This window comes from Chiloscyllium punctatum, chromosome 40, assembly GCF_047496795.1.
Source record: "Chiloscyllium punctatum isolate Juve2018m chromosome 40, sChiPun1.3, whole genome shotgun sequence".
Taxonomy (NCBI): Eukaryota; Metazoa; Chordata; class Chondrichthyes; order Orectolobiformes; family Hemiscylliidae; genus Chiloscyllium; species Chiloscyllium punctatum.
Genome location: NC_092778.1, coordinates 51,201,022 through 51,225,369, shown reverse-complemented (window position 1 = coordinate 51,225,369; position 24,348 = coordinate 51,201,022). Strand labels below are relative to the sequence as shown.

At 41.1% G+C, this 24,348-nt stretch overlaps 1 protein-coding gene across 9 annotated transcripts in view; it reads left to right on the top strand.

The window, feature by feature from the left end:
• Window positions 1-24,348, top strand: part of caskin1 (CASK interacting protein 1) — a 692,879-nt gene that overhangs the window by 447,680 nt on the left and 220,851 nt on the right. For all 9 annotated transcript variants that reach the window (XM_072559871.1, XM_072559867.1, XM_072559865.1 and 6 more), the window contains exons 3-6: window positions 7,383-7,480; window positions 11,656-11,801; window positions 19,266-19,361; window positions 21,751-21,881. In XM_072559871.1, the coding sequence (XP_072415972.1) occupies window positions 7,383-7,480; window positions 11,656-11,801; window positions 19,266-19,361; window positions 21,751-21,881 (471 nt within the window). The remainder of the gene's footprint in view (window positions 1-7,382; window positions 7,481-11,655; window positions 11,802-19,265; window positions 19,362-21,750; window positions 21,882-24,348) is intronic.

Here is a 24,348-nt window from a genome sequence, read left to right as displayed (position 1 = left end):
CTACCATCCATTTCTAAAGGCCAACTTCTCCGACATTAAACCAGCTACCATGGTTCCAGCTCACACGCTCTGTTATGTGCCTCAGAGTAGTACGTATCTGTATTGGGAAAGAAAAGCAACAAAATTGGAATTGATCAAGGGAAGGATCAGATTATCTCCATTGGATCCTAACATCTTATTCATGCCCAATTTCTAAGCACATATCACTGTGAGCACATTTTGATAAAATAATCTATTTCTGAAGCTCAGGTTTATATTGTTCGGTTAGTATCCAATGGTGTGCAAAGTCAAACAGCTTCTAAGCTTTGATCTTGGTCTTTTCCTCAGGGAGAAAGGAGTGTTACGAATCAAAGCTTAAGAAGCCTACATGGTTCAAATTTTGTGTCACAGCAATTGTCTTTCTCCAAATCTTGCTTTCTTTATCCCTGAGGGGATGCACAAATTTTGGCAAGTGCTCCACTGTACATGCCTCCAACGCTGTATGTGTACATCTTTATTCAATAGGGTTCAGTTTGCCAATCCGAGACATTCTAGACTGATCAATTTGCAGTTTCTCAAATGTCAAACATTTCAAATGAGTCCACTGAGCTGCAACATTTAATGAGAATTTTCAGTTTCCTTGGCTGTTTTCTGCAAAGAACACTTTGCATTTGTATGAGTGGCACCAAGCAACTCCGATCTTCAAAGTCTAGCAATAAAATTTTCAAATTAACAGGATGGTCCTGCATTCCATCTCGTTTTGACAATAAACTATGGTACAAAAATCAGGGGGTGAGAAAATATAATTGTAAAGCAGGGCCAGTAACGTCAAATAATTAATGATCTCATAGAAAAGGGAATCTATTAGGGGAGAATGATCATAACATCGTACACGTTTAAATTGAGTTTGAGGGTGAGAAAGTCAGCTCAGAATCAAGTGTCTTATGTGTAAATAAAGACAATTACACACGTACCAAGACAGAATTGGCAGGGGTGGGCTGGTAAAATAGGTTAGAATGTAAACATTGGATAAGCAGTGGCACCGACTTAACGTGAAATTTCATAATCCTGAACAAAGGTTTATTCCATTGAGAAAGAAAGGTTCTATGAGAAAAAATGAATGATAACTAAGCAAGTTAAAGGTACTATCATAATCAAAGGAAAGGCACACAATAATGTGGAGAGTGGTGTAAGGCCAGAAGATTAGAGATAAATTTAGAAACAAAGGATAAGTTAAAATAGATTATAGACTCATAGACGTTTACAGCACAAAAGGAGCCTATTCATTCCATTGTGTCTGGGTCCCTCAACGAAGAACTGATTACATTCATCCCATTTTCAAGCTCATGACCCATAGTCCTGGTGGATATGGCAATGCAAATGAATATCTAAATACTATTTAAATGTTACAAGAGGCTCTGACTCAACTTAAGTCTTAAAAGAAGGGACTACGAGTGTAGTAAGAAGAGATTTTATTGGAAAAAGATAAATGTGAGACCTCTATTCACCAAAGGAGGTAACTGAAAAGAGGTCAGTTATCCAGGTAGTTGGTCATTGGGAAATGTTGGAACTCATTATTAAGAAGACATTTAGCAAATCATGATGCAATCAAGCAGAGGCAGTGTGGTTTTACAAAAGGAAATAATATTTGGAAAACCCATTTAAAGTTTTGTGGATGTAACAGCAGGGTTGGAACAAGTCAATGTGATATATTTGAATTGCCAAAAGACATTGGATAAGGTGGCGTTAAACGTTGACTGCACAACATGGTGCTGGCAATAATAGAGGAATAGAAGATTGGCCAACTAATACAGAGAGTTGTGATTGATGGGTCATTTTCAGGTTGGCAAACCAGATCTAGTTGGATACAACAGGGAATCGGTACTGGAGTGTCAATTATTTACAATCTTTGTTCCTGAATTTGATGCAGGAATAAAGGATTTTGCAGCATCATTGCTGTATCTCCATGACAACCAACTGATCAGCACCCTCTTCTCTTGTTGTGTAAATTGGTGTACTTTTATCAAGTCTATTTCTTATTGTTATGAAGTTGAAGGTGTGTACTGTACCTTGGATAGTGTTTCCTAATTTCTTGTAGAGCAAGATGTTAGCTCTCGTTGCATTTAAATCTCGATGGCAATTGCTCTCTCTCCAATTTTCAAATTCTTTTACCCCCAACATCAGATCATCTCATTGACTCGATGTTGGCAAAACAACAAATTCAAACTCGATTGGGTTTTGGTATCCTGGGGCATAATTTAAACTGATTGGTTAAGTTCAAATTGTTGTCAAAACAGCAACCAAAACTCAGGTATCCATTCCACAGCGAAAAGTCAAATATTTTCAATTTTCTAGTACACTCCTGGATTGCCATCTAGGCAGATATACAGGTAACCTCTCAGTTCAGAACAGCATTCACTCTCTCTTAAAGGTACAGTGCACGCCTGCAACTTCACAACATTATGTTATAGTCTTGATGAGTGCAAGATAGAAATCTTTGACTGATTTCCTTTTATCAATGTTTAAGATTATGACTGTGCTATTGATAATGCTACTCTGACATTAGCAGAGCAAAGAGATCAAGGTTCAAAGAGGAGTTGAAGCACTGTGTTAAAGACCTGTATGCAGTATCACATATATCTTATGATTGATAAACCCAAAAAAAACAGGAGGAACACTGGGTATTTTTATTCCTTTCTAAATTTTGTGTTGCTGAAGATGAAAGCACTAGGTGTTGTGTAAGTGATAGTAGTGAAACATGTTAACTAACATTGAAGATAAGTTCTATCCATTAAGAAATTAAGAACTAAAGAACTGGGAGAAGCAAAGATGTATATCTCCGCGTTCCACATGAGTGTTCTCCAGAGGGTGGATAGTACTACAGTGGTTGTTCTTAGTGTTAACAGTATGTAGTTCATGTGTATTTAATCTTAATTTGATCATCTGAGTATCAGAAGAGAGACAATCAATTATCCCAGATGTACTTTAACCAGATATTAAGTAAGATCCGCGTGGGTTTCCTCTGGGTGCTCGGTTTCCTCACACAGTCCAAAGATGTGCAGGGCAGATGAATTGGCCAAGCTAAATTGTTCATAATGCTAGGTGCATTAGTCAGAGGGAGGTGGGTCTGAGTGGGTTACTCTTCGGAGGGTCGGTGTGGACTGGTTGGGCCGAAGGGCTTGTTTCTGCACTGTAGGGAATCTAATCTAATCTAATCTAATAATCCTTTATGATTATGGCTACCTTCTGCCAAAGAGTTTGTATGGGCATCTCTCCCACGTGATATCAGTAGCTTAGGCAGGTACCAGCAAGAAGGATTGATGACAGAATCTACCTAAGGGATTCCAGATAGTTTCAGCAGAAATCAATATAGAAGCACTGCCCACCACTATCTCTTGAACCTGCAAGCCATGGTGATAACCTGAAAAAAAAGTTATCCAAAGCCATCCAAGCTGAAGAAAGAAGTAAAACGTGCAGTCAGAGTGTAATTTTCAGTCTTCAACAGTTTAAGAGCTTGCAAAGCCAGTCAGTCTTTGTGAATGCAGCAACCTGCAGTTAACAAGTCTGCAGTAGCAATCCAAGTATTAAGCCTACTCACAGAAGATTGAAACCGCAAGAAATAGTGAAAAAATATTAAAAAGCTCAGTAGATAACACAGAGGCAACACCATTGTATCAGGGATCATTGGAGCATCCAAGCCTCTCCTGCTGCATTAACATGGTGATCTAGAGGGATGGATCATGGACTAAGTCCACAAACAAAACTGATACTTTCCATTTACAAAGTTTGTTTCAGCCATTTACTGAATTATTCATTCAAAAGATAACAATTGTACCAAAGAAGACCACTCTTAGGACTGTTCTTATAATTCCCGAGGAATGTTTTAAAATCTATGAAGAGTTTTGGTACCAGCGAGCTGAAAAGCAGAATAACACGGTAGCTGTGTGACTGTTTGACTTGTTGGTTCTAAACAACGTGCCGCATCTAGTGAATCCACCAGAAGCATGCCGCATTGCTGGGTTCTGCTAGGCGTAGGGCTGGGCAACATGCAGCTGCTACATGCACACTCTCTCCATCAGGAAGCAGCTGCTTTGCAACAATAACTCTCTTGCCACCTGATAACGATCAAGGACTGGTGCTAATCCATGCCCAGTTTGTTGACACTGTTTTAAGTTGCTTCCATTCTGCTCTCGTCCTCATTACCTAGTTTGGTGTACCCTTCTTGAATCAAAATGGGAAGAAGGGACAGCAATCAGCATTTAATGGCATGGCTAAGTAGAGACAGATGGTTTGCTTCTGAACATAGCAGCAATTTGCCACATGCCATGCTTATGGCTGACATTTAAGTCAGGAAAGATGATTGAAATCCCAGCTTCACCAGATGTCAATCTCCTGAATGCACTAATGCTCCATGATGCCCATCGCCCATTCTTCAAATGAAATTGGGGACAGCGTTATGACTCTACTTCAGAGGGCAACTGCTTTCACTGAGGTTGTCTTCCCAATATGGATAAGGAAACCTTTGAGGGCAAGAGGGTGGAATCCATCAACAAACTAGACAATGTCAAGAGTGCAGCAAACAGCATGTCAAATATCTATCAGGAAACTAATGGCAATTCAAGTCCTGGAGAACATGTTGATATTTTTTGCATGCCAGTATTTATAAATGTAAATCAAAAATGAATAAATGATTTGTCACTGCTTTTTGTTTTCATTTCATTCACATTGTTAATGATGGGACACTATACCTTTGGCAAAACTCCTAATCTCTCTGCAAGTGGATATGACAATGTGAAAGAAGAAAGAGAGGGCTTACATTTAGTTTGCACTTCTGATGATTTCAGGATGTTATAAAGCACTTCCCAGCTGAGCAGGTCCTGTTGAAGTGCTGGAGTTTAGGAAACAGTTTAAATCCCATTTCTCATGGTGTGGCATCTCAATTCAAATAGATGCAGAAAGTGGTGGAAATATGCAGTACATTGATCCACATTTAAGCAAAGATAAATAAACATTTCAGTCGTGACCCTTCACCAGTCCCTGAGACATGAATATGTCTTAGTCTAACTTAACGACCCTTTGTATTTCTTTGAATCTTTCTCCTTTTACCTCTCTCTTAAATGGATTAACCCATGTCAATGCAGGAAACAGAGTAATCCCTCGATGGATAGGGATTATGCAGCATCAGAAACTCAGGGAGTTCCAAATTGTTGGCTCCAGGCACCTTCCCCTGCTCCTGTCTCACCATTTAATGAAATTTTGTCTGATTTGTCTTCTAACTCTGTCTAGTAATCCTGGTTCTGCAAACCCTTACTATCTTTGTCAATTTGTCAATCAACCCTCAACCTCAATAACTTGTTGGGGAAGATTTCCAGACATGCACTAATCCTGATGCCACCTCGAAATGGCCCAATTCTGATTTTAATGTAATTGGATTGTGTTGTGATCACTCATTGCACGGACTTGCAGCTCCCATGGACTCCAGCCTCACTAATGTGACCTCAGGGATCCTGCCTACTGTGGGGTGTCAACCCTATATGTTTGTACTGTATTCTTGAGGCTGCTCTACCTCTAGGTCTGATGTATCTCTGTCTTTACCTCATTTAAAAGTGTCTGACTCCCAGCAGTTCCAGTGAATTATTTGTTTGCATTCTAAATGTGCATGACACTGGTTGCAGCTAATGTGGTACAGTTTTCCCAATCCCCTCATCTGGGCAACATGTGACTGTTGTTGTCACGCTTACATCATCATTAACACACTCATTCCCATCAAGTATCAGTTGTTTTAAGGCTTTTGGTTCTGGACTACCACACCAGAGGAAATAATTTTCCTCCAAATCTGTTCAGTTAAATTTTTAAATCATTTTAAATCTTCTATACTCAAGTGAATACCCCTAGGTGTGTTTGATCGTAAAACCCTTTGCCTGGAACAAGATTTGATGTGTGTGCTTCAAACTTACACAGTGATTAACTCAACACTGCACTAATGTAGTCATTAGCATTTTGAAGACCTGTCAAGTACGATGAGTTATCATAGCTGTTTCTACATTGGAACAGCAACAGACCACCAGTTTTCATCTAGTGCTTTATGTAGTTGCCTATATGTCATTTATATGGCAGAGCTTCCAATAGGCAGCATTTGAGGAGAGTGAATCGTTATTAACAATATCTGTGAGGAAGCAAGGACTTTGTATACAAGGCAATACATTGAAGTTGTTTTTGTTAAATTAGAGTGTATAGGTAAATACTTACTTTTGACAAAAATTCCTATTGCAGAATGGGTTTGGTAGCAGCGATCAAGATCAGAACTGTTCTTTAATTTTTATCATATCCACAAAGACTGTTTTGTCCCAGCCCTTTCAATGTGGGAATGCTCCAATCATTGAGAGATTGAGAATGCCCGTGGAGCCTAAGTGTTAGAATAAAATTCAGCGATAGGCTCATTAAAACAGTCTTTCATTCATCCCTGCTGAGATGTGTTGTAAAACTAAAAGTGTTAGGTTAAATATGTGGCTTCTGTATCAAAGCCTTTCAAAACTGGATGCACCTAAAGTAGAAGCTCTAATTGTGGAACCCATCATTATGCGGCACCAACAGGTTTCCATATTTCACTAAGTGCCTTTTCACCAATGTTCCCTGTTAATCTGAGCAAATACCCAACCGTGACAAATTGCTAGTGTCAGAAACTTAAAAGTAGCTCACTTGGATTTCCATAGAGCTGAATGGGAGTTATTGATGATGATAATGATGTAGCTGATTCTTTCATCTCCTCTCCACCATAGTTAGCACGGTGGGAACTCTTGTGTTGCTGATAAGGATACCTCATGCTTACTCATTTTTGTAATACTTGTCAAAAAATGCCTAAAGCCAAGGGAAATTCACCAATATGGGATATTTCGTGGTTTATAGAGCAGACTTCTGTAAGCCAACTGAAGGATTTCTCTCCTGTTGTTCAGAAAATATTGTGTCATGCTGGAGTACAATTCCATAGGCATCTATTTTACTGTGACCATTCTTCATGTGTGGTCCAAGACAGTGTGTGTTGACAGGGTAGCCAGGTAGGCTTTACAAATGAACCCTAACACAGACACATTCTCCAGTGCGTGGTCAATGATTGGACAAATTCTTTTCCTGGCTTTCAGCCTGTAGCTCTCACCCTCCCCCACAGCCAACAGGATTTGTAAACTCACAACAGAAGGGAGGGGTGGGTTGGAAAGAGTTGAGGGTCCTCTCTGTTCATGTAGTTCACTTCCATGCTCATGAAACCAACTAAAGCATTAGGGAAGCCCCAAAATGGTGAGTGTGTTTCTGTCCTCTGCAAAGTTATACTGCATACTCTGCTTAGAGCTCTGGTAAACTTGACCTCTTTGTAAGGCTAACGGCTTCCTCGTTCTTTACTTCTGCAGATTTTCTGCTCTGCACCATGCTGCACTCAATGGGAACACTGAGCTCATCTCCCTATTGATTGAAGCCCAGGCTACGGTGGATATCAAGGACAATAAAGGTGACACTTAAGATTTCAATTCTATGATTTTAACTTTCTCCCAAGGCAATACAATTAATGCAATCTCAGCCCAATAACAAGATGCTGTACTCACCGAGCAACACTGCAGTGAGACCTTGCAGGACTTGTTTTATTGCCTTGCCTGAATGCCTCATGCACAATGTATATTCTGTTTTATTAAAGAGATTCTGCAAAGGACGTCAGTAATTTCATGTGGTTAACTCCAACTATTGCCTTCTTTGGTTTTACAATTTACAAAATGCAATCTGTTCTCCAAGGTACAGCTTGGCTGAAAGACAGTTACAACTGATTATGGTTAATATGGTTTGAACTGATTTGCCTGTCGATAGGTCTCCGTTCCAGTTTTCAGAGAGCACAGTTAGTTATGGTGTTTGAGTTAACCACAGTTCTTTATGTCTAGGCTGAGGTCTGAATGTGGTCCCAGGAGTGAAGGTGAAGGTGTTCTACAGAGAGGAGGTTACTCACACTTAAACAAATGCCAGTCAGTGCAAAATGCAATTTGGGTACTTGCCAGAGTCGACTGCCAGTGCAGTTGAGGATATTTAAACCAAACTGGACCTCTCGATCTGGGATAAAAGTGCTTTTGTGAGAGCACTTTGAGGACATTTCTGACTTTAGACATTAGTGTTAAGCAGCCAATAACCATCCATTCAACATAATAAGCTCCATTCCTCGATCTTAGAATCTGACTGAATATTGTTCAGGGAGACCCATAAGACAGCAATTGATCAGGGCACACAGGAAAAGAAGAAGGTCATTCAGCCCCTTCAGCCTGTTCCACTATTCAGTGAGATTATGGCTGAACTGTGGCTTAACTCCATATACCTGCTTTTGGCCCATAACTCTTCATACCTTTGCTTAACAAAAGTTTACCTCAGATTTAAAATTAACAACTGATCCAGCATCTGCAGCCAGTGTGGAAGAGAGTTCCAAACAACTGCCACTCTCTGTGTCGATGTGCTTCCTAACATCTCTCCGGAACCTAACTCCCAGATTACGACCCCCTGGTTCTAAAATCTCCAACCAGTTTATCTGTTATCAGTCCTGGGACTGTGCTACAAAAGTGAGGAATGTGAAGACACAATCCGTCAGGTGGTATGTCCCAGTAGGTGTACTATTTTATCTTAACTGTAATGAAATTAAGAGTTCAAAAAGACAACATTTATATTTCCAAACTATCAGAGTAGGCTATTGCAGTGCCTAACTCTGCTAATCTGATTTTCCATTACAACCGACTTCTCTTGAGTGAAGTCATCACTGGCTGGAGTGTTATATAATCTATATCACAGTTTCTTTAACGCAATGAGTAGCATTCTCACAAGAAAGTAAAAACCTACATTTATATATCACCTTTCATGGATTTAAGAAGTGCTTTAGAGGCTCTAATTCCTGTTTGAAGTGTAGACACTGTGACAGCGTAGGAAATCTGGCAACCAGTTTGCAAACAACATTGAATCAATTGACGAGATGATCTATTTATTAATGTTGATTATCTATAAATAGAGGCAGGACATCAAAGGGTTCTTCCCCATTCCTCTTTCAAATCTGTGTGTCAGGTGTGAGAAACAAAGCCCACTCACTTCAATAATTTCAGTCCGAGACAAGATCTGAATCAGTAGTGCCATTTATTTTACACTTGCAAGTGGGTGTGCTGTCCAGTGTCTAAAAAGGCAGAGGACATACACACCAGGTTCGATTCATACATAATATTTATATGATTTGATATCTATTGTTTTACACTGCTCCCTCCCCTGTTTACATCGTCCACTTCCCTAAGACCGGCCCCCATTACCCCTGTTTGCCTCTTGCCTTATCCGGCCTTGTCTGTGATAAAATGCTTATTTCTGGTCTCACAAGGCTGTTTGACCTTACCCTGCTATAGGTCATTGTTCGGCATATCCTTTCTTCATCATTATCTACCCCCTTCATCTGTGCCTTTCCCGAGGCCGTTCTGATCCCTATGACCCTTTTTATTGGGGTTTGTTCCTGTGTCTTTGTAAAAGTGGAAAGCACATGTTTATATCTACTGTTTGTACAGGCGTATCTAGCTTAACTTGATCCCCTCACAACATCTTATCTACTTGCCCATAATGTCTACCTTCTGACATACAGTTTTAGCTAATACAAAAACAATTATATATTTCCTCCACATCGTTTCCATTCTTGTTGACTCAGCTCGTGGCTAAAACAATTACACACTGGTGTGAGTTCATTTTACTTTGTAAGATGGAATTGCAGAATTGCAGAAGTAACATTAATTTACCTATATCCCACACAGGGCAGAAGGGACCTTGATTTAATACAAAGCTTTCCAAATGTTTTTCCAGTGTGATTCCATTTCGCTGCGCCAGGTTTATTGTGAGTCCAGGGTGAAAATTTGGGGGGTTGCTGAGTTTGGATTGTGGTGGGAGTGTGACAGGACAGATGAAGGCCTTCAGTTTGCTGTGTCAGTAGAGTATGATAGGAAGTGTTAAACTGCAGAGCTTTTTGAAAAAGCACAATTACTATTTCACAGAACTTCTTTTTTGCAGCAGCAATTAGCCCTCGAAGATCTGTCAGTCATTTACCGTGAGAAAGGATGCATGGTTTAAACAGGTCTTTCACCTCTTAGCATTCAGCCTAAGCTCGACCACAGCCCTCGCAGCCTCTTGCAACCTCAAAATCTGTCTTTTGATCCCAGTGGGGGTTGTGATCCATACTTTGTAAAGCCATGATTTAGTACCACATCTGAAAGTTGGAACCACCAACAATGCACACTCCCTCAGCACTGCAATGGGAGCGTCAGTCTAAGTGATATGTACAAGCTGCTGGGATAGGGATTGAACCCACAGGCAGTATTCTAATGAACTAAAGCAAGTGCACAGCTTCCTTCTAAGGCATCCACTGCAATTGACATCAGCAGAGCAAATCAAAAACATTAAAGAAACTGGGCACTGAGGAAATTGATTATTATTAAAAGGATCTATTCATTCAGAGGCAACTGTGCCACAAAATGAGCGTACACAGAATCTTAGCCAGAGCTCAGTTGTTATTGCAGTGAAAAATTAGTTGGAATAACTTACTGTAAAAGTATGACTTTAATGGATTCATGCGCAGTTTTGTCGTGTTGGAGAATTAAAATGTATGTAACTGTAATCTGGCAGTAAAAGTGTCACCCACCATGCATAAATCTTCATCCATTTTGCATATACCTTCAAAGTTGCAGGGAGATACAGTGATGTTCATTGCATATTCAGAGGGGAAAACTAATTACTAGTTCAAAAACGTCGCGGTAAATTTATCACTTTGCTGCACAGAAATGTTGAATTGAATCGAATTGAATTGAATATATTGTCATGTGTACCAAGGCACAGTGAAAAGCTTTGTCTTGTGAGCAATACAGACAGATCACAGAGTTAAGTAGCATAGATAAGTAAATAATAGGTAAGCAGCGGCAAAATCAAAAACACAGGTACAGGTGAATGTTAAGAGTTTTTGAGTTCATCCAGTATTCTGTTCAGAATACTACATTCAGAAACTGTTTCGAAACCGGCTAGTGTGTATGTTCAAGCTTCTGTACCTTCTCCTCAATGGTCGAGGTTGTAGAAAAACACTGCAAGGGTGGGATGGATCTTTGAGAATGCCGGCGGCCTTTCCTTGACAGCGGGCATGGTAGATGGATTCTTATAGACGGGAGGTTGACCTTTGTGATTGTCCGGGTCAAAGCTGAACGGGTCTTTTTTTTCAATCACTGAACTTAGATTGACTGTTTGTAAATTTGGATTACAGTCTATTTGCCCTTCAAAATTTTATTTCAATTCTATACCACCTGCCCCATAAAGAGTAAGCATTTCCTGTACCACTGCAGAGCTACAATAAGAGGTGTAACAATACTGAAACTGGAATGCGTCCATTTTTTGGCCCAAGTTTTCACTTGCTATTGGAAGATTGAGAAGGACATACTTTGGGCATAATGCAACTAAACCAAGTTGGACTTTATGGTAATTAGGACACAATTGAGATATAATGAGGATGGGATCTATCATTGACGGTTTAATTCCACTGGGGTGATTTGTCAGCTATATGTATAAAAAAATCATTACTATTGAAATGAATTAGTGAAATGTTTCTTGAGGTGAGTTAATCTTGTATTCTTTTCTCCCTCCTGCCAATAGCTATGAGGCCGTTGCACTATGCTGCGTGGCAAGGGAAGGCTGAGCCAATGAAAATGCTCCTGAAGGCAGGGTCAAGTCTCAACTCCCAATCAGATGAAGGCCAAATCCCATTGCACCTTGCTGCACAGCACGGACACTATGAAGTGGTGAGGAGAGAACTTTTTCTGTGTCAGACATTTTCTGTTTCTCTCTTGAGTAAGATAGAGCAAAAAATGATTGAATTATGCGTGTGTTAAACTGATTTAATGGGCTAAACCTTCACCAAGGGAAGAAACAAGCCTAGGAGCAGAGTTCCTGATGTGTTTCTTTTCATCTCCTTCAGTTTGAAAAGTCAAATTTTATGCCATGGAATTTTTTTAGTTGCAGGATCAAATATTCCAACACATCATACAAAAAGATATATTATCTCTGTTGCACCGTGACTGAAAATAATTGGCAAAAGAATCCTAAGGGTTTGAGGTGAATTCTTTTTTTTAAACACAGCAAGTTGATGTGATCTCAGAATGCATTCCAGGAAAAGGGGCAGGTGGTGAGGAAGCAGATTCAGTTGAAACATTTGTTTGGGAATTGGGTTGTGCATGAAAAATGTTCAGGGTAATGAAGGTAGTCAGATCAGTTAGATAATTCACTCAAATGAGAAAAGACATATACAACTTCACGGAGTTTTAGTCTGCTTGAGGTTCCTTATTCAAGACTGGATTGCTGAGGCTAGATAAACCTTAAACAGAGATCCACCATCAAGTGTGCCTCAGGAGAAGGCTCAATCCTGGAATTCCTAATCTCAGATGTTACATTCCAATTTGTGGCTCCCAGTGTCGCTTCTGCACCACTACTGTTTGCACTGTAGCATTCTCAGCCGTGACTTGGAGGTGCCGTTGTTGGACTGGGGTGGACAAAGTTAAAAATCACACAACACTAGGTTATAATCCAACCTGATGAAGGAAGAGCACTCCGAAAGCCAGTGCTTCCAAATAAACCTGTTGGACTATAACCTGGTGTTGTAGGACTTTTAACATTCTCAGCCATGTTACTAACCAGAGTGTGCAGGATTAGTGTGCCCGTTTATTGAACTTTAACATTTGCAGAGGTTAGTGTGTCCGTTTATTGACCTTTAACATTTGCAGAGGTTAGTGTGCCTGTTATTGACCTTTAACATTTGCAGAGGTTAGTGTGCCCGTTTATTGACCTTTAACATTTGCAGAGGTTGTATCCACACAACCTCAGAGGCTACCTGTCTGCTTTACAGTTGGAGTTGTTTGCAAAGTAAAATTGAAATGCTTCTAACATGCCCTGCTGAAAGTCAATGCTTTTGACTCCATCTGCCCATGAATAGCCACCTAGTGTACAGGAATTGGCAGTCTGTGTATCTCAACTACAGCTGCTGGAAATACCCTTTCAACAGTGGCATCCAAGAAGAAGAGAAAGCCTTTGATGCTAAATGGGAACTGATTTGCTCTTTGGGTATCTCAATATGTCCTTTTCAGTCTCATTTGTCAAGAGTTATTATATGAAAGACAAAGCACAAAGTGGATATGATAATCTTCATCATAAGAGTCCTGTCGAGCAGGAAGGAAAAGCAGGGCAAGATCAAACAGGAAGCTGAATGAAGGGATTTGGTTCCAGTTCAATAATTTTCATTTTAAAATATCATGAAATGTCAAAGATTTACCTGTAGACTTGCGTGACATGATGCCAAATCACTGAAATGGTTCACCCAAAGTATGCACATTTGAACTCTTCCTTTCTTCTTGCCCTCAGATATTTCCGACTCTGTACAGTGGATGATGTTTATTCATTTGTGCAGATTCTGCACAACCTAAGGAACTGTATGAAATGATGTATGAACGTAGCACTTTCACAGGGGAAGTCATCTATGACTGGCATTTAAAATACATTTGATGCCCTGATGCTATTTTAAACTAGAAACTTGGATAGGTGCAAAAGCAAAATATTAAAGCAGGAAGTCTGCAATAGAAACAGAAATTACTGGAACTACTCAGTGGGTCAACAGCATCTGTGGGAAGAGAAACAGAGCTAACGTTTCATACTGCTGGGAAAAATTAGAAATGTAACAGGCCTTGAGTCAGGCAATTAGGTGACTGTAGAAAAAGACTAAGGGCAAGATTTTAGCAATATTACGGGAAACGTTAACTGATTGAAGTGTTACTGGGACAGACTTAAAGGGAGTGGAAATTAGACAGTTGAGAAACAAATGATTTGTAAACGTGAAGGGGATGGCCTAGTGTTATCGCCGCACTGTTAATCCAGAAACCCAGATAACATTCCGGGGACTGGGTTCAAATCCCACCATGGCAGGTAGTGGAGTTTGAATTCAATAAAGAAGACTGGCATTAAGAGTAATTGTCAAGGGAGGGGAAACATCCATCTGGTTCACTAATGTCCTTAGGGAAGGAAACTGCCATCCTTACCTGGTGACTCCAGGCCCACAGCAATGTGGATGACTCTTAACTGCCCTCTGGGTAATTAGTGTTGGGCAATTAATGAGACGTTCTCAACCTTTGAATAATAAAATCACTATTAAAGAGGTATGAATAGTTGAAAGAACGGACTACCATCCAAAAGCGAAAGCAACAAGACTAAGATCAAAGCTTTTAATGAAACAGAAGCAAAATGAGTGGATAGAGCCATTGGTCTGAAATTACTGGATGCAGGGTTGAGTCCAGAATGATGTGAAGGGTGCAAGTGACAGATTCCTGAGGCTTATGGTGATGTGTCGCTGTGATTAAACAGAACTGGGCTTGTTGGTCAAGTACAAGCCTATGAGTTAGAGTTTCATTTCTGCGTTTAGTCGTTCCAAGATCTCCAACGTTTCGGAATCATTTTGTGTTCTAAGCACAGCAGCTGCATAATGACACAGAATTCTGGGCAGAACTTGGAAGACCCCAGCAGAAGGAATTTGGTAGCCACCTTGCTGAGTTTGATGTCGATTAGAATTCTACCGATTCATCCAGCCATTTGACACTAATGCCTCCCTCTACCCCATTCAAAATGGACCCCAATTCCTTTTACTCTTCACCACCATTTACCCTAATGGAATAGACCCATCTGGGGGTAGCACGGTGGCTCAGTGGTTAGTACTCACAGCGCTAGGGACCCAGGTTTGATCCCTGCCTCGGACATTTGTCTATGTGGAGTTTGCACATTCTCCTGGTGTCTGCGTGGCTTTCCTCCGGGTTTCTTCCCACAATCCATAGATGTGCAGGTCAGGTGAATTGGCCATGCTAAACTGCCCATCGTGTTAGATGCATTAGTCAGGAGTAAATGTAGGGGAATGGGTCTGGGTGGGTTATTCTTCGGAGGGTCGGTGTGGACTTGTTGGGCCAAAAGGCCTGTTTCCATACTGTAGGGAATCTAATCTAATCATCCTTTCTGTCGGAATGTTGTCTGAATAAGTGGAGGACTCTGAGTTTTGCCGTGCCCTGGTGCAAGAATCTTGTGACAGCCCCTGAAGGATGCGAGTGAAGTTCTGATAACTTCCCTGCATTGTATTGTTAGGCTGACAGAGCACCCTGCTGCATGGATCCTCCCAGCATGGTGTTACTTCACAACTCTGTCTAATCCTCTCTACTGCTCAAAAAAACTTCCCGAACTGCTCAATAATTACCAGAGCGATTTCTCTGATTGCATTGATGTGGGAGCGCAGAGACCCAGAAAGGCCCCTTAACTCTGTCTCACCTTTCAATTAGATTATGTCTGATCTCAATCTTGATTCTATTTGCCCACCTTTCTTCCAAATCCTTTAATGCTCTTCTCAAGCAAAGATCTTTCAGTCTCAAAGTTTTACAGTTTTCACTTGAAGCCTATCCTCAAAGGCCTTGCTGAGGAAAACATTCAAGATTTTGACATTTCTTTGGTGTGAAAAACTGTTTCCTGTCATTAGAATGTGCTTCCCAGAGGTAATAAATATCCTGTTGTCTATTCCATAAGCTCCTTTAATCATCTTAAAAACATCAAATACCTCAACCCTAAATCTTTTATACTCATGGGGTTTCAGGGCAGGATTACGTAAGCTGTCCTCATAAATTAACCCGTTAGTCAAAGTATTATGTAAAGGTATGGGTGCTGGGTTAGCTCAGTTGGCTATTGATTCATTTATCACATGAAAGAATCAAGAAAAACAAATCTGAAATACCAGACTTCCCAAAATGAGAAGATATGGGGAAAGTACTTTCTGAAATCTCGGATGGATATATTCCTGTATATAGTTCAGTCCACACAGAAAACAGAAGCAACAGTTGGAGCATGAGAATCAACCTGGACGTGACGAAAGGACAAGGGAGGTACTTCGACCTGTTACAGATTTTTGAGTGACCATGGATGTAAGGCAGAGGCAGTCAGTGCCAGGGGAGAGTGGCTTTCCTGCTTTTCTGTATCTAGTCCTGTCAGGCATTTTTGGGTTAGCCAGGTCAGAGGCACAACAACTATTCAACAACTACAAGAGGCAGGTAACCAATTGAAGCAACAATGGAGCCATGAAGATGCAGAATGGAATTTACCCATTGGGAGTTGGGGCTGAAACATGACTGATGTAACACAGAGGTTCCCCTTCAGAGAATGGAAGGGATAATTAGTACTCCAGAAATTGTACCAATGACCACAGCCACAGCCACAACGGTGGGCTGGCAGCTGTGTACATTCATAGTTGAAAACTGTTCAAAGTGTGAAAGGTTGCTCCATTCTGAGTTGGCCTCAGCAGACTGCTGACATCTCCATGCTGAACGAGCACAGCCTCTGTCCTCAGTTAGAGAGCAAGCCCATTCCACATGTGGTGCATGTGAAGAACGGAAATCAATATCAGCACCAAAGTTACCTTTTACTAGTTTGAACTTATGTTTTCTCGCAAAATTATAATTGGATTTGATTTTTCACACTCTTTATAATCTTGTGTACATTTTTAAGATTGTCTCTCCAATGTCTGATACCGAATGAACGTTCAGATTTTTGACCAGTGCCTGACTCTTCACAGCAAGTTCCACTCTCCTTGGGCCTTTTGATGTACAAATCAAACAGCACAACACACCTTTGTTTGGGAATAATTTGATCTTGTCCAACAGGAACCAGGCACTCGCAGATATAACAGGTTGGGGAAAAGTGTAGATGATATATAAATGTTGAACTAGTGACAAAAATTGTTTTATGGCTTTCAGGACACCCAGAGCCAGGGTTTCATCAGCTTGCATTCCAGGGTACACCTATTCTATATAAACATATATATGTTATTATACTACAGTTGTTATGGGTACTGTGATAAAATGACCAGTTAACCTGTAACAAACTTTATGTTTGTTTTGAACCTTGGTGTCCTGACTCTATATTTTGGACAGTGGTCAATCACTTGCAGTGAAAGACCCAAAACACTGCACTTTTTCTGTATATCTTAGAACCATAACACCAGCTTTATAGAGGGAAGAAATATCAGCAGAGAAGCAAGTTCATATTGCTTCACCTTTTCTATGTCAATGGGCTGAAAAGTGGCAGATGGAGTTTTATTCAGATAAACGCGAGGTGCTGCATTTTGGGAAAGCAAATCTTCGGAGGATTTATAGTGGTAAGGTCCTAGGGAGTGTTCCTGAATAAAGAGACCTTGGAGTGCAGGTTCATAGCTACTTGTAAGTAGAGTCACAGGTAGATAGGATAGTGAAGAAGGCGTTTGGTATGCTTTCTTTTATTGGTCGGAGTATTGAATACAGAAGTTGGGAGGTCATGTTGCGGCTGTACAGGATATTAGTTAGGCCACTGTTGGAATATTGCGTGCAATTCTGATCTCCTTCCTATTGGATGTTCTGAAACTTGAAAGGGTTCAGAAAAGATTTGCAAGGATGTTGCCAGGGTTGGAGAATTTGAGCTATAGGGAGAGGCTGAACAGGCTGGGGCTGTTTTCCCTGGAGCGCTGGAGGCTGAGGGGGGACCTTATTAGAGGTTATAAAATCATGAGGGGCGTGGATTGGGTAAATAGATAAAGTCTTTTCCCTGGGGTTGGGGGAATTCGGAACTAGAAGGTATAGGTTTAGGGTGAGAGGGGAAAGATATAAAAGAGACTGAAGGGGCAATGTTTTCACGTAGAGGGTGGTACGTGTATGGATTGGGCTGCCAGAGGAAGTGGTGGAGGCTGGTACAATTGCAACATTTAAGAGGCATCTGGATGGGTATATGAATAGGAAGGGTTTGGAGGGATATGGGCCAGGTGCTGGCAGGTGGGACTAGATTGGGTTGGGATATTTGATCGGCATGGACGGGTTGGACTGAAGGGTCTGTTTCCATGCTGTACATCTCCATTGACTCTATGATTCTATTGCTAAATCTTACAGCATTGTAGTCAGTGTAAGTAATAATTACACTACATACGCTCCACAAATAACTCTGACGATTGTAAATATTCTTAACCCTGAAAAGAAACTCAAACTAAAAGGAAAACTGAAATATCGTATATGCTTGTGTATAGGTCGAATTTTGAAGACTTTTTTTAAGCTGAAATTAGGGGGTCGACTAATACACAATGTATTGTTTTCATGGGGATGAAATTCGTGCTTTGGATGAGTCAAAAAATGGACAAACGAGAGACAGATCTCTTTATAAAATAATAAACAACAAAAGGAAAAAGAATTATGGCCATTATTGAATAGTTATTCACAAACTAATTGTCTCCATTCTGCTTGCTATGGGAGAATGGTACAGTTGTCCCTCTGTATCCATGGAGGATATGTTCCAAGACCTACCGCAGAAGCCGGAATCTGCAGATAGGTGCAAACCTATTCATTTGAATGGGAAATTTACCTTCCCAGCAGCCCCCTGTCCCTGATTCTGGAATGTTCCCTGTAATATGTTTGGGCCATGGTGAACCGCAGGTAACTGAAACAGCAAAACCGACTCCGCAGATACGGCGATCGTTCCGTACCATCGTAACGTTACAGTAATTCTGAAAACATGAAGCAGAGCACAACGGCTGCAGACTGAAAGACCTGGAATGGAACAGTACAGCCGGCAGACTGGAAAACCAGAGCAGAGTGCAATGGGCAGGCACACTGACTCATAAATGTTGCTCTCTAACTGTGATGAACTAGGGTCGACTTGCACACGATATATATAGAAAATACAAGATATTTTGTCCAAAATAAGGGGTCGACTTATGCATGAGATCAACGTACACACAAGTATATACAGTATATCTTTTAAAGCTGTCGATGTGTTGGCTGGTTCAATGTGCCTCTCTTGATTTTTAAATTCATTAATCTCAGTTCTGCTGATGTTGCATAGTACAAATACTATGTACTTCATAAGTTACCAATTGGAAACCAGCAATTTCTCTTTTTATTTCTAAAGCTGTTGCAGACCCTCCTGGTATTTTAATCAAGTGGTTTCCCCAATCTGGTTTGTTAAGTTTGAGGATTAGTTTCTTTGGGCCCTCTTCCTCCCCCCCCCCACCAAAACTTTACTCAAAAGATTTAGTTGCAACCCTATTTCCTGGCCTAAATTGGGCTTTCACCACAGTCACAAGAGCAAAGCAGGAGAATACCCAAGGAAGTGCTGTGATGGTATAAATTGAGAAAGGACCCAACTAAATCCCATGTTTTCTTCTTTTTTTGTGTTAGTCCGAGATGCTTTTGCAACATCAGTCAAACCCGTGTATAGTGGACATTGCTGGAAAGACACCTTTGGATCTGGCCTGTGAATTTGGCAGAGTTGGGGTAAGTTCAGTGTTGTCAATTATCACCACTGTAGTATATTATTAGCTATTGCAGTCTGGTAGTGTCCATCATGGTTTTAAGAGTTTCAGTGAAGTCTGAAAATGGGCTCTCTGTTTTCAGTGCTGTGCCTTCCTTTGAGAAATCAGGAATTCCAGTGTTCATTCTGGGGAGAGGACAAGATGGTAGCAAACAGCCCCCCCTCCTAAAAATAGCCTGGTGCAGTTATTTTGGTGATTTAGAATTCCATTCCAACTGTTTCAGCCCTGCTCACAGGTTGTATTTAAGGAAAATCCGTAATTGTGTCCATTTCCTCCAAGCCGTACAGCATGTGTTCTGTTTTCTTTTTATACACCTCAGATCTGAGGTACTAGTGTTGATACATGTGTCTTACTTTGGTAACGGGGAGAAAGTGAGGACTGCAGATGTTGGAGATCAGAGCTGAAAAATGTGTTGCTGGAAAAGCGCAGCAGGTCAGGCAGCATCCAAGGAGCAGGAGAATCGACGTTTCGGGCATAAGCCCTTAATCTTCCTGAAGAAGGGCTTATGCCTGAAACATCGATTCTCCTGCTCCTTGGATGCTGCCTGACCTGCTGCGCTTTTCCAGCAACACATTTTTCAGCTCCTACTTCGGTAACATCTAACACCTCTTAGCTGTGAGCTGTCTCTGAGCTGTGAAACCTGTCAGCCTGGCAACAGGTTCCACACCAAGTTATGATACCACACCAAGTGATGATACCTGCAATATACTCAGAAACCGTGGCCATCATGTTCCAGACCAACCAACAATCCAGGGCTTTTCTGCAGGAAATCCCACAGGAAATGTCTTAGAGCTCAGCAATTCATAGCTTTATGGATGAGCTTACTTAATAATGCAGTAATCTGAGCGATATACATGAGCTCCGTCTGCACACCAAACCTTGTTACCATGACAATTACAAAAGAACATTCCTGGCTTACAATCCAAGATACACCTAGCAGGCCAGGCCTTTTTCACCTCTCATTTTCCATTCTCTGATTTTAATTGCTCAACCATGCTCTACCTTTAGCCGTCAAAGCCGCATTCTGGAACTCCCTCCTTAAACATCTTCCTCGTTTTCAAGCCTACCTTTTGATCAAGCTTTCAACTGCCTCATGTTGCTCAATATGAAATTTGGTTTGATTATTGTTCCTTAGAAGAAACCTAGGTGTTATTAGTATCCAAGCCAATTGGAAGCTAGGACATATTTTTTTTTTTGTGAGAAGACGGTTAGTTTCAATAAGAAGTAGGAACAGGAGTAGGCCTTTTGGCCTCTCGAGCCTGATCTGCCATTAAGTAGGATCATGGCTGGTCCAACTTTCCTCATAACTATTTTCTTGCATTTTCCCTGTAACCCTTGATTCCCCTCCTGATCAAATATCTGATTAAATATAAACAAGGACTCTTCCCCCACAGCCCTCTATGACCAGGAGTTCCAACAGCTCACAACTCTCTAAGAGAAGCAATTCCTCTTCATTTAAACTAAATTGGCACCCTTTATTCTGAGACTGCCCTCTGGTCCTAGTCTCTCCCAGGAGAGGAAACATTCTCTCAGCATTTACCCTGTCAAGCTCCTTAAGAATCCTCAATGTTTCAATGAGATCACCTCTCATTCTTCTAAACTCCAGTGAGTAGAGTCCCAACCTGTTTCGCCTTTGTTTACGAGACAATCCCCCTATACCGGGGATCATCCTAGTGAACCTTCTCTGAACTGCTTCTAATGAAATGATATCTTTCCTTAAATAAAGGTACCAACAGTGCTCCAGATGTGGTCTCACCAATACCTTTCACAGTTGCAGTAAGACTTGCCTACTCTTATACTCCATTGCCTTGAAATAAGGGGCAACATTCCATTAGCCTTCCTGATCACCTGCTGCACCTGTGCGCTAGCTTTCTGTGTTTCATGTACAAGTACCCCCAAATCCCTTTGTGTTGCAGCTTTCTGCTATTTTTCTCCTTTTCAATAATATTCTGTTCGTTTGTTGTCCCTTTCAAAACGAACAACTTCACATTTTCTCACATTATGCCCCATTTGCCAGCTTTTTGCCCACTTGCTTAACATGTTAATATTTCTCTGTGAACTGTTTGTATCCCTGTCCCAACTTGAGCAGAGTTTATTGACCAGCTCAATTCAAACTCCCTCATCTGAGTCCCAAGTTAGTGGGAAGCTGTTACTGTTTTATCCGTACTCAAAGTCAGTTAACATCCACCACCTGATTCTCTGACATTAAACAAAGACATCAACAACCCTAAACAAAATGACACAGGACATTTTACTGCTCTATGTAAATAGAAATTGTTGTCAGTTCTTTGATTGATATGTTGGTTATTCGAATGTTAGTGCTCACTGAATCTCTCGGATGTTTCATTCAGGTGGTACAGTTACTCCTAAGCAGTAACATGTGTGCTGCTCTTCTTGAGGCAAAGCCTGGGGACATCACCGATCCCAATGGAACCAGCCCTCTACACCTAGCTGCCAAGAATGGACATATCGACATAATAAGGTTAGCTCCCTCCACCTTGTTTCCTATTATATTTCCCTTCAAGGCTTTTGAAGGAGTTTCAAGGTGGTCTTTTTTGTCTCCTCCTGCTAAACTGTCACTCGAAAACCAATTAGTAACAATCAAAGATAAAGATAAATGGAAGATTAATTGTTGATATCGAGGTAAAAAATTCAGGAGTTTCTTATTACACTACCCAATGTTATGACATTTTCTTGTGAAGGTGTGTTATATTGGACTCAAAACTCTGTTTCGCTCTGCACAGATGCTGCCTGTCCTGTTGACTTTCTCCAGCATATTCTGTTTTTATTTTAGATTTCCAGTATCCTTGCTTTTTATTATAGCCTATTAGAGTGTGCTGCTGACCGATACTTACTCCAACCTCTCTTGTTTCTTTGGATTTCTGTGTACCCAAGGTGTGTAGGACAGAAGGGATGGGCTGAATTTTTCAGGCTAGCCTACCTGATTAAGAAGGAGGCAACACATTGATTTACCTGATGTCTGCTTAACTTTTTGCTGTTAGATTCTGAGGTTTTCAGGTAGGTTGGGTTTGCCTGGTGTGCATTCATTCACACGTCATAAATATTTGTAGCACGCCAGGCCATTGTGGTTTTGTAAGCCAGCAACAGGAAAGACTTCTGTCCACAAACCCAACTGGGTATATGTGAGGTGTGTACCCAGGGGATAGACCTCTGGATGAGTACCCATTTCGTTAGTTATTTGGCTCCTTTGTAACCCAGAGTCGATAAAATGTGGAGCTGGAAAAAGCACAGCAGGTCAAGCAGCAGCTGAGGAGCAGGAGAGTCAATGTTTCGGGAAGGACTCTTCATCAGGACCCACAACCCAAGCTATTTCTGTGCACAAATGCTTGGCATTCAGGATGAGCCTCTCACAGTCATGTGTTGTGGTTAAATGTTTACAGTGTTATAAGTGAAGCCCAACAAGATTGCTCATGTGAACTCAAAGGGGCACCTTTTGTGGCTGTGTTCTTGTCCCATGCAGGCTTTTGGTAACCAGCTATAAGCTGTGCTGGTTTTCCTGGTTGTGATGAAAGGTTAGTGACCTGATGATGCTGTTGATTGTAATAGTTCCTTTTAAATTTCATATGTGATCTCTGGTTGGTGTATGAAAGGCACTGTGGTGTCAGTAATGCTACACTGGTAACTGAAATAGTGAATGTGACTGCATATGAGACTTCCAAACTCCTGTGTTGCAATCCTCATCAGTAGCAACCTGGCAATAGCTCACTCACACCCAGGGGCAAGAAGGATTGACTGGACGGTGGCACATACCTTGGCAGAGCAAGTGTGAACCATTCGTCCCTTTACAGGACTGGAGCTGGATTATCTTGGGCTTCCCACAGGCATTGACCTCTGCAACCGCCTCTTCCCAAGCTGCTTTGTCACTCAAGATGGCCTCTTCTTGCCAACCAGAGAGAAAAGAACATCCTTCACTCCTGAAGAATCTGCAGGAGGTACCATTTTTTGCCTGGTCTCTGTCATCTCCAGGAGTGACTGGTGATGATGAGTAGAGGTTTAGTGGTGCTCCTTCTAAATACGGCATCCAAACTCTGACCTAACATTGAGCGTGGATTCCTCCTGCATTTTGGACATGCCATGACAGTTAGCTTCCAAAGAGAAAATTCTGCCCAGTGGTAATTAATCAGTAATCAATACATGCACACAAAGCATTGCAGGCTTGACCCTTGCTCATTGTATTTTCAATAACTAAAACTGAAGAGCGAGATAGTTCTGACTGTAATATTTACTACAACCACTGCACCACAAGAGGCCCTTATATAGCACCTTTGGAACAGGTGTGACTTCAATCTGGACATCCTGGCTCAGCAGTAGGGACATTACAAATACTATCTTATTGTTGACACCAATATTAAACTTAGTGTGTCATTACTGATGAAATGGACAGGATTGGAGTGGATCTGACCAATTTTTACAGAAGGTGCTGGGAAGAGTGGGAAATGACGGAGAATGGATTTTAATGTGGATAATTGGACAATGTGTAAGGAGGCAAGAATTCTGTAAGCTGTGTAATTAATGAACTTGACGAGTATCATGTTGGGAGAATGTCTCCCTTTGTGAAGGCATCTACAACTGGCAAACACAGTTTCAGCATAAGAGGTGTATATAGTCTCCCATATAAGACAGAGGTGAGAACCTTTTTGGACCAGAGGGATGTTTGTTCATTCAATATATTCAAGAACATTGGCTCATTGAATATATTCAAGACTGAATAAGACCAATTGTTGGTCAATGAGGGAGTCAAGGATTATGGGAGCCAAGCGGGAAATCAGAGGGAAGGCCACAATCGGATCAACCATGTGCTTAATGAATGTTGGACCAGAATCGAGATGCACATGGCCTATACTTGCTCCTTTGGTTGGGAATGCAAATTGATCACCTCACAGAGGAAGGATACATGTGATTAGATTGAGGTTTCCCAGTGATTAAGG